A 9,054-nucleotide genomic window follows, 5' to 3' on the forward strand; every position below is an offset into this window, starting at 1 on the left:
GAGAGAGACGGTGAGTGAGTGAGAGAGAGAGAGAGAGACAGAGAGCGAGAGTGAGTGAGTGAGAGAGAGAGTGAGTGAGAGAGAGAGACAGAGAGAGAGAGACAGAGAGCGAGAGTGAGTGAGTGAGAGAGAGGGTGAGTGAGACAGAGAGAGAGAGACAGAGAGAGAGAGACAGAGAGAGAGAGACAGAGAGAGAGTGAGTGAGTGAGTGAGTGAGTGAGTGAGTGAGTGAGAGAGAGAGACAGAGAGAGAGAGACAGAGAGCGAGAGAGAGAGTGAGTGAGTGAGTGAGAGAGAGAGAGAGAGAGAGAGAGACAGAGAGCGAGAGAGAGAGTGAGTGAGTGAGTGAGTGAGAGAGAGAGACAGAGAGAGAGAGAGAGAGGATATGCTTACCTCTGAGCCTGAGTCTTTTCCATGGTAACATTTGGGACATTCCCAGCAGCTGGGTAGATCTTTATTGATTTTCCCTTCACCAGGCTCCTGAAACAGCAAACAGTTCAAATGTCTGAGGGTGTTTCTCAATGTTGAGTACGCTTGCTTGGTAGCACATGTCTTCCGAGCATCTTGCTTCAGAAGCGAGGCAAGAATACTTCCGGGCATTCGGAAAACAAAGAGTGGAACAGGCTAGCAAGTGTGCAAGTGTGCGTCATATGAGAAGCCCCGCCTTACATTTTCCACCACACATTTGGGGAAATTGGTCCGTGCGCAAAGCATTGTGGGGATTTTAAGAGCGCGGAGTCTACACATGTGCAGCCTCGACATTTCTCCAAACGAAGTACGCTGGGCTCGGTAGAATTCCAAGTATGCTGGACATTGGAACAGTCCTTCGGCGGCACTCGATGACGTAGTATGCTTGAAATAGTGGCTCTGGAGCAGCCTTACTCGACATTGAGAAACACCCTGAATCAGCTCTTCAGACCTGCGCATGCAGCTTTATAGGGAGCAAAACAGATCATGCCATAATTAGGCAGTGCACTCAGTTTATAGCCTCACTGTTAGAAGCAGATTACCTTATTGCATTGACGATGGACTATCTGCGAGCACACAGAGCACTCCATCAGGGAGTGAGTGCTGGGATTTGATTCGTCAGATTCCCCTTCTACACATATGGCACATCGCGCTGTGTTCGGCAAGACAGGCTGAGGAGGAGATAAACGTTATTTACTCCAAGGTTAAACATAATATAGTCCTTTAAGTTATGATGTTGATAAACATTACTAAGAATTCAAATTCTGTCTTATGGTAATTATGATTACATCATTTAATTGACCCTATTTAACCAGCCTGACATTGAACATACACACACAACTCACCACTAGACACCGTCTCATGATGCAGCCCTTCTTCATGCGCCCCGGACCACCAAACTTCCTCATGTCGTGGCAGAACTGGCAGGTGCCGCACTCTTTCCTGCAGCAGGCGGCGCAGCGCTTACACCTGACCCGCCGGCGCCGCAGGGCGGAGATGGAGGAGCGCTTGATGGACCTCAGGGGCTTGGTGCCCAAGCGAGGACGGTAAATGACGGGGGGAGGGGGAGTGGGGGGCTGATACCATGAAGGCTGAATGAGGGACATCAGTGAGAAAGTACGGAAGGTAGGTTAGAATTATGGAAGCGCTATACAAGGGAAATATGGACTTTCAGAACACCAATACTTTAAGAAATATAAAGATGGTTTCAGTTGTGCTTTATACTGCTTTCAAAGAAAAAAAGTAAAGTGCAATTTTCTCCTGACTCATTTGATAACAAATAGCAGGTGGGAATATATTATTCAACAATTTAGACTTATAATTGAATGTGAAAAAGAGACAATATATTATGACATACTTTGTACTTCCAGCTACCTCCAAGTGTGTAGTCATGTGTTCTGTACTCACCCTTTTGGGCCACTTGACGATGGGCTCTCCAGTGTAGGACAGTTTGGCGTCATCATTGACATGCCCCTTTAGAAGAGTCTGAAAAAGTGCAAAGGAGAAAAGACAAGTTTTAAGACGAAAAAATCTAATATATCTAAAGGTCCACATTAGCAAAGTAGTAGCATCCAGCGTGAGTTGATTGTGAGAGGAACACGGCTCTCACCTTCATGTCATCGAGCAGGGCGTCGGGGTTCAGGATGCCCACAGGGACGCACTTCTTCTGCTCCGGCAGCCCCTCCAGCTTCCCCAAGAGATTCCACAGCCCCTCCAGCTCAAAGGGAGTCAGCAGGTGTTGAGCTTCTGTCTCTTTAGCTTCCTCTTCGTCCTGTTCTTTGACCGCCTCTTCCTTTATCTCCTTGTTCTCAGTGTCGCTGTCGACTCCATTAGAGGTGCCATTCTTGTTGGAGTCGATGTTTTCCATGTCAGCCTTGGTCAGTCCTGAAAACAGAGAAGACACAATCGTTGAAGTTTATGTCAGTGAGCGATTCATTACTAGGTCTGTGTGAAAAAGAGAACAAAATGAGGGTAGTTGTGTTTTCTTGTGTTCCTCCGTCCTCACCTATGCCCAGGGAGTATTTTTTGAACTCAGGAGTGAGATGGGAGATGTTGGTCTGACAGTAGAGGTATCTCTCCAGGACGTACCAGCACATCTCATAGTAAAAAGGGTAGCGGAACTTTGCTGGCACCTAGAGGAGGAGGAGAGAAACAGAAATGTCTCAAATGTTTTCCATGTGCATGTTTCCTCAAATACCAATGACAGAAATGGAAACTATGTGTGTTAGCTGCTACATACCTACAAATCAAGTTACTCTTAAGAAGCTCTGAACCACGGGTGGTTCTCCAGCTGATTCTTTTAGTTGTCGATCACAAAAAACTTGTGTTCTAACCCAATTCTGAAAATATTCTTGTTTTGTCTCCCACGATTGTCAACATGCATGACAAATCCACTTCATTTTTATCAGCTATATTAAGTCTTAGTAACTTACTTATTGTAATGAGTTCTACTTACCAAAATATAAAGATTGTGAAATTGTGTGTTAGTGCTACTGCAATCGGATTGTTACTCAGTGTTGGCAGATGTCCTAAACTTATGATTTAAAATGTGTTGAGGAGAGAAATAAGTGCAAATCTGTGTATCCTTAGCTTGATGGGTGATGAAAACCTAGTCATGTTAAAAGAATTATATCACCAGTGTTTTTCTATTCCGAGTAATTCCACAGAATAAGACTCTGAATCACGTTTTGCATAATAACAAATTGTGTGTCAAGGTGTTGTGTATCCACAGCAGAATAAAAAGACCACAGCTGATGTGAGGCGCTGCTCACCCGTGTGCGATCCTCGATGCTGTAGATGTTGAGCTGCATGGGGATGTTAAAGCTGTGGAGGAAATTCCCCCCAAACACCAACGTGTCCTCTGGGGTGTACACAGCATGGATCCACCCTGCAACAAACAAGACACGAGATGCTGTAGCTGTGTAGTGCTCAAGTGTGCGTTTGGTTTTCGGGGTCTGTATACGGCTCCCGTATTTTCTTTACCTGATGGGATTATGAAGGTGTTTCCTTGCTTGAGTTCTATCCTCTGACAGTCAAAGCACTTGTCCCCCAAGAAGATGTCTCCCTGTTTTCCTGATAAAACCCAGTTCTCGTACATCTCCAGGTTCTGGGGTGTGGGTGGAATCAGCCAGAACACCTGTAGGGGTCCCAGGTAAAAAGGTCACGTTGATTGTCTTAGGTCAACATTTACATAAAGACACCGCCAGGGCACTCATGTGCATTTGAATCTGTGTAACAGAGATTAAATGTAATATAGAGTGATTTAGCATCAACATTCTGAGCAGGGTGTCTGATAAATGGCTTTTTTCCTAGTGCGTGAAAAGCTCAGAAAAATGTACGTCATTCAGGAGTAAAAAAACGTTGCTTCCTTTCACCATGTAATATTCAAGTCGTGTGTGACAGTATTTATCCGAAAACTCAAAGGCCGTTGGGTCACCACAGGCAGCCAAAACTGAAATGTATGATTTGTGTGCCGTGACACCCGGACTGACCTTTCCTCCTCGCAGGATGTGGTACCAGACGGAAGTGCCTCCAAAGTCGATGTGGAAATCTGTGAAGCAGCCCTGCACACTCATGAGACAGTACCTGAGAGGAGTGGAGGAAACAAGGACACACGAGGTAGATTTGAATAACAGGATAAAGTGTTGAAAATAAAAACAGGCATTAAGAGACTATGAATTGAATCAAGACTATGCCTGCTGTAGGATATGATACGAGTAATGTATCCCAACTAAAGCAGAGCACATGTTATATATTTTAAGCCTCTGGTTTACTCACTTCTGCACTTTGGGATAATGCATGTCTATGATGGCGTTAGTGGAGTCTCTCTGTCTCTCCTTGAGGTGGCGAGGCCACATGTTGTCCACCCAGTCAATGAGGTCCACCTGGACAAAAGGGAAAAAGGAAAGTAGTATAAAACATACATTAAATGTGTGTGCACCAAACTCAGACTGTGATAAGTGACTCTGCTTTATGCATGTAGGCGTTAAAACAGAGGAGAAAAGATTGGGATAAATAGCTCTTCTTTCTTAACAGAGAATTTTCTGGTAAATCATCTTTTTGTGACTTCAAGGTGTCAGAGTTCCAAAACGACATTGTCAATGTGCATTAGGGCTGTGCAATTAATCGTATTTTAATCTCGATTACGATTTTGGCTGGCAACGATTACGAAACCAACGTAATCGAAATAAAACGATTATTATTTTTATTTTAAAAAAAAGAAAGAAATGTAATTGTTTTTTATTTGTATTGGTTTTTCAGTTGAATTATACTTAAAGTTCAGGGTAATCAACTGTTAAAAACATACTGTTCCATTTGTTTTCACTAAATGGTTTTTAATAATTGTGATATCAATTATTGACCAAAATAATCCTGATTATGATTTTTGCCATAATCGCACAGCCCTAATGTGCACATCGGGGCTGTTGTAAAACACTAACAAGCTCATGTGTGTATTCTCACCGAAGCCGGCCGTTTGACCAGATTCTCCAGCTTGGTGTGGCTGAACTCCAGACTGATGACGTTGTAGAGTTTTTCTCTCTCTGATGGCGGCGTGTCATAGTAGCGTCTCCACTGAGCCATCGACATCTCGATTCCTTTCTGGGTGTTCACATCCATCACGTCAACAATTCGTCGACTTCCTGCAAAATAATTCATTGGAGTTCAGTAACAAAAATGTATTATCCTAAAATACTCGTTGCCATTGTGTGTATTACTTTTATATTGATTTGAATGTCTAGAAATTACAGCCTGAATATTGGGAGTTGTGATTGCCACTTTACAGTTTAGCATTTCCTTCATTTATATCTTGATACTTGCTCAAAGATATATAAAAAGTGTTCAAATTGTTCTATAGGTCCAACCCGTTGTGTATAAAGATGAAAGCCAATAAAGGGCATAAAATGAGAACTTACCGACAAACAACTTGACATCACTCACACTGAAATCAGAGTCTGGCATTCTGCAAGAGAAGCAAATCAAAAAGCATGTTATTAAAAAAAGAAAAAAAGAATCTCCAAACACAAACAGGTTAAGTGGTTATTAGCTTTAAAATAACTCAGCTAGAATACCTGTATATAAGAAAACTAATAACAAAGCTATGTTTAGAGACAAACAATGTGGCTTACTGTATGCCAAGGCCATTGGCTGCCTCAAAGATAATGGGCTCCCTGAGCCCTTCCCTCTGGATGTACTCAAATGTGAAATCTAGAAAAACCAAGCAACAGAGTATGTAAAACAAACAGTTAGCATGCATCATCTTTACATTGCATCAGACATCTTTCTTTATTGAAATGATATCCCAAGAATATCTTGGATTAGTTTGAACCTCTCACCTTTTCCCTCCATGTGTTTGATCAATTCAGAGTTAAACCTGCTGCACTGCAGCTTCTCGTCCAGGTCGAACATCCGCTTCCCTTCAATTTCATCGTCTGAGATTCCATCGTCTTGGTAGCGGCGTCGCGTCCCTGTACGCTGAGGACAAAACACAGATTCTGTTAACCTCTAGTTTAGACATGAGAAACAATAGTGAGCAACAGAAAGAGAACAAGATAAGAGGACAGGAATAACTGGCAGGGAGACATGTTGGATGCTTTATTGCAAAAAAGATCATTCAGGGCCAGCTTGGTTAAAGAAGACAATCAGACACACAGCAATGCTGATCTGTAGATCACACATATTTGACGTAACAGACTAAAGACGTAATGATTTTCTTGGGAAGGAAAAACAAACTAATATCGACCAGTATTCAATGAAAAACTAATGAGTGACTGTTCTTTTGTGATATCTAAGCCTCATAAACAGCTTATTTTTCACTAGGTTTGGTTATTCTTACTGAACATCCTAACTGAGAAAATAATGTTGAACATGTATTTTGGTTAATAGAAGCTTACAGTAATTATATAATATATAGTTACATAACTAAATAATACAAATAAATTATTCTTAACCCGAGCAATGGATTCTTCATTTTTTTAAAAGGCGCATGTTCTCTGGTATCCACTTTCTAAAAAGATGATTTGGAATTACATTAAAAAAGGTAGGTTTGAGCTGCAGGTTCTTTAAAGATATTTCTATACATTTTCCTAAAAAGGATTATTAAATGTCCTTGACATTTTTTGTGTGGAAATGTGTTAAAATTCATTGCATGGGTTAGCTGCTTTTAATTAATATATGATATGACTCGTCATCATTTAATAATTAATTACAAAAAACTGAAATGGTATGGAATGACCCGTAATGCATTTTTAAAATGTTCTTGTTCAATATCTCAGTGGTAACAGGGATTTCAAATGAGTGATAAACTAATGCTTTCACACATCACAAATAATACATCCAAACAGATCATTCAGCCAGAATACCAAATCAGTTCATGTGGTAACCAAACAATACAGCATCACAATAGCACGGGTTAATCTTCCACACACTGACCCCCCTCTTCTGCCCGCCTGCCATTCACCCTATGCAGCACTGCTTGGCTAGACAGATGGATAAAGGACAACACCCCCGCTCTCACATCTCCCCACCCCCATAGCACAAATGTGGTATTATCTAAACTCAGATACTCCTCACTATCATAACTGAGCGGAAAGACAATAAGATGCAACTGAAAACTGTTTTATAAGATTAAAGCCACCAATGCTGATGTTTCCATATAAAGTAATAAAACTGTCAAAGGAAATCAAAAAAATGCAATTAAGGAACACTTTATGTGGGCTTTGATTAGGCTTCTGTGTGTTCAACAAATAAGCCTAGACATGATTTCCATAACTACATCCACACTGGTAGAATTAGCTTGATTATATTTAGATATGCATCATTTTAACCCCCCCCCCCCCCCCCCCCCACACACACACACCACTACTATCAATCATATTTCTCAGAGTACACAGTAGGTAGTTTTAAAGCACTGACTTAATGACTTTACAACCATGGGAAAAGATAGTAAGGAGGTGAAACAGGGTATCACAGCACAGTTAAACAGTGAACTTGACCTTCTGTTGAACTCTTTAGACAGGTTCATTACTGTTGTTATTAGGGTGGCACACAAAACAAAAAAGGGACCACTACTGTCATTACCCAATGTGCCAAAATAAATTAGTCCACACAATCAAATACAATGGTTTACATCCACTAGACTTACTTCATGTAGCCATATTAAATAGGGTATTCTTTCACACATGATGATGAAAACCAAACACAACATTGTAAACACAGAACAAGTGTTCCGGTAAGCTAACAGTTTGGTTAAGTTACTCACCAGGCGTTTGCTGTACCGTGTATGAGGGTCCTCCATGATATCTAGAAGAGAAACAGAATTAAATTACACCGATGGTCAATCAGCGTTCAAAAGTTTTCCTGTGTTTTACGTTTTGTCGGACAGAAACACACACCTCTCTCTCTCTCTGAGAAGCTAGTTAGCCGTTAGCCGAGAGAGATGCTAAGCTAATGGTACAAACATATTTACGTTAAACTTGCATTTCAGTATGAAGACAAGTGCCAAATATAGCAACAACCTTTAAACTGGGATATTCTCCACCAATGTGTCCATGTAAATAATAACGTTATTCCACTGTCGTTAACATAAACTAGAACAGTTGACAAGCCCTTGCTTAAGTCCTCGGCTAACGATAGCTAGCTAGCTGACGTTAGCCTATATACGGCAGTTGGTGGCTTCTTTATCGTTACCTCTGCGTTCCAACTCCCGTTAGTGGTGAAAGTAATGTGTCCCAGCTAAAGGGTCCGCAGCCCTTCAGCAAAGTCTCTCCCCATGTTATTCGATAACGGCCGAGTATACTGTTGTGTTTATTATTGTGCGATAAAGTTAGAACGATTCGACGCTTCGAGCCGCCATTTTCAGCTGGTCAGAAAACACACATACACATACACACTAAGTAAAAAAAAAGCTCAAGGCCCACCCCCCTATTTGCCTCACTGCTACAGAAATTAGCATAGGGACACTCTCATTGGACAGAACATGTGCTATTTAAACATGATTATAATATGTATATACAAGTGTACTCGTTTTAACTTCCACTATCTGGTGGTTCAAGAGTGGGGTGATAACTATAATAACTATGAATATACTCCACTTCAAGGTACTGCATTCAGTAGGCCTTCAGATTGTATATATAATGTAGGCTACTTGAAATATCAGAACTTCCTTTTCTGTGTTATTGGATAGTTAAAAATAGCCATTGTAAGCAATTAAGCAATTTCTTGCTTGTACCCTGGAATTTATTTTATCATGTAGGCTACGCCTAGGCCTATTTAATTAGATAAATGCTTCACGCCATGTGTGTATTAAAATAATGGGTGCTATTGTACTGTACTGAACCTCCATCATTAACATGAAACGTTTTATAGTGAATGTGGATTTTTTTGATTTTATCATGTTTAATTTTGTTTCATTTTAATTGAGCACTGTCAATGTTTTTTCTTCGCTTTTTTTACCCTTGATCTGCTTTTCTACAGTGTATTTCTAGATGTTGGCTTATCTTAATGTTGTACCTGGCTGCTATTTCTTTACATTTATATTGACGAATATAGCCTAATTGTAGATTTTTGCGTAGGTTCAATTTGTAATTAT

General features: G+C 40.9%; 1 protein-coding gene across 1 annotated transcript in view; it reads right to left on the reverse strand.

Annotated features, from left to right (window-relative positions):
- kdm2ab (lysine (K)-specific demethylase 2Ab) overlaps positions 1 to 8,343 on the reverse strand; it is a 13,571-nt gene extending 5,228 nt beyond the window's left edge. Inside the window, 16 exon segments of the mRNA XM_034230895.1 lie at positions 393 to 479; positions 1,010 to 1,138; positions 1,313 to 1,558; positions 1,875 to 1,952; positions 2,077 to 2,351; positions 2,473 to 2,599; positions 3,239 to 3,354; positions 3,450 to 3,603; positions 3,959 to 4,052; positions 4,245 to 4,351; positions 4,929 to 5,107; positions 5,381 to 5,427; positions 5,594 to 5,672; positions 5,801 to 5,939; positions 7,726 to 7,766; positions 8,154 to 8,343. Coding sequence (XP_034086786.1) covers positions 393 to 479; positions 1,010 to 1,138; positions 1,313 to 1,558; positions 1,875 to 1,952; positions 2,077 to 2,351; positions 2,473 to 2,599; positions 3,239 to 3,354; positions 3,450 to 3,603; positions 3,959 to 4,052; positions 4,245 to 4,351; positions 4,929 to 5,107; positions 5,381 to 5,427; positions 5,594 to 5,672; positions 5,801 to 5,939; positions 7,726 to 7,761 — 1,893 coding nt within the window. The 5' untranslated portion in view covers positions 7,762 to 7,766; positions 8,154 to 8,343.
- Between the last annotated feature and the right edge of the window lie 711 nt (positions 8,344 to 9,054).

The sequence above is a fragment of the Gymnodraco acuticeps genome, unplaced genomic scaffold, assembly GCF_902827175.1.
Source record: "Gymnodraco acuticeps unplaced genomic scaffold, fGymAcu1.1, whole genome shotgun sequence".
Lineage (NCBI taxonomy): Eukaryota > Metazoa > Chordata > Actinopteri > Perciformes > Bathydraconidae > Gymnodraco > Gymnodraco acuticeps.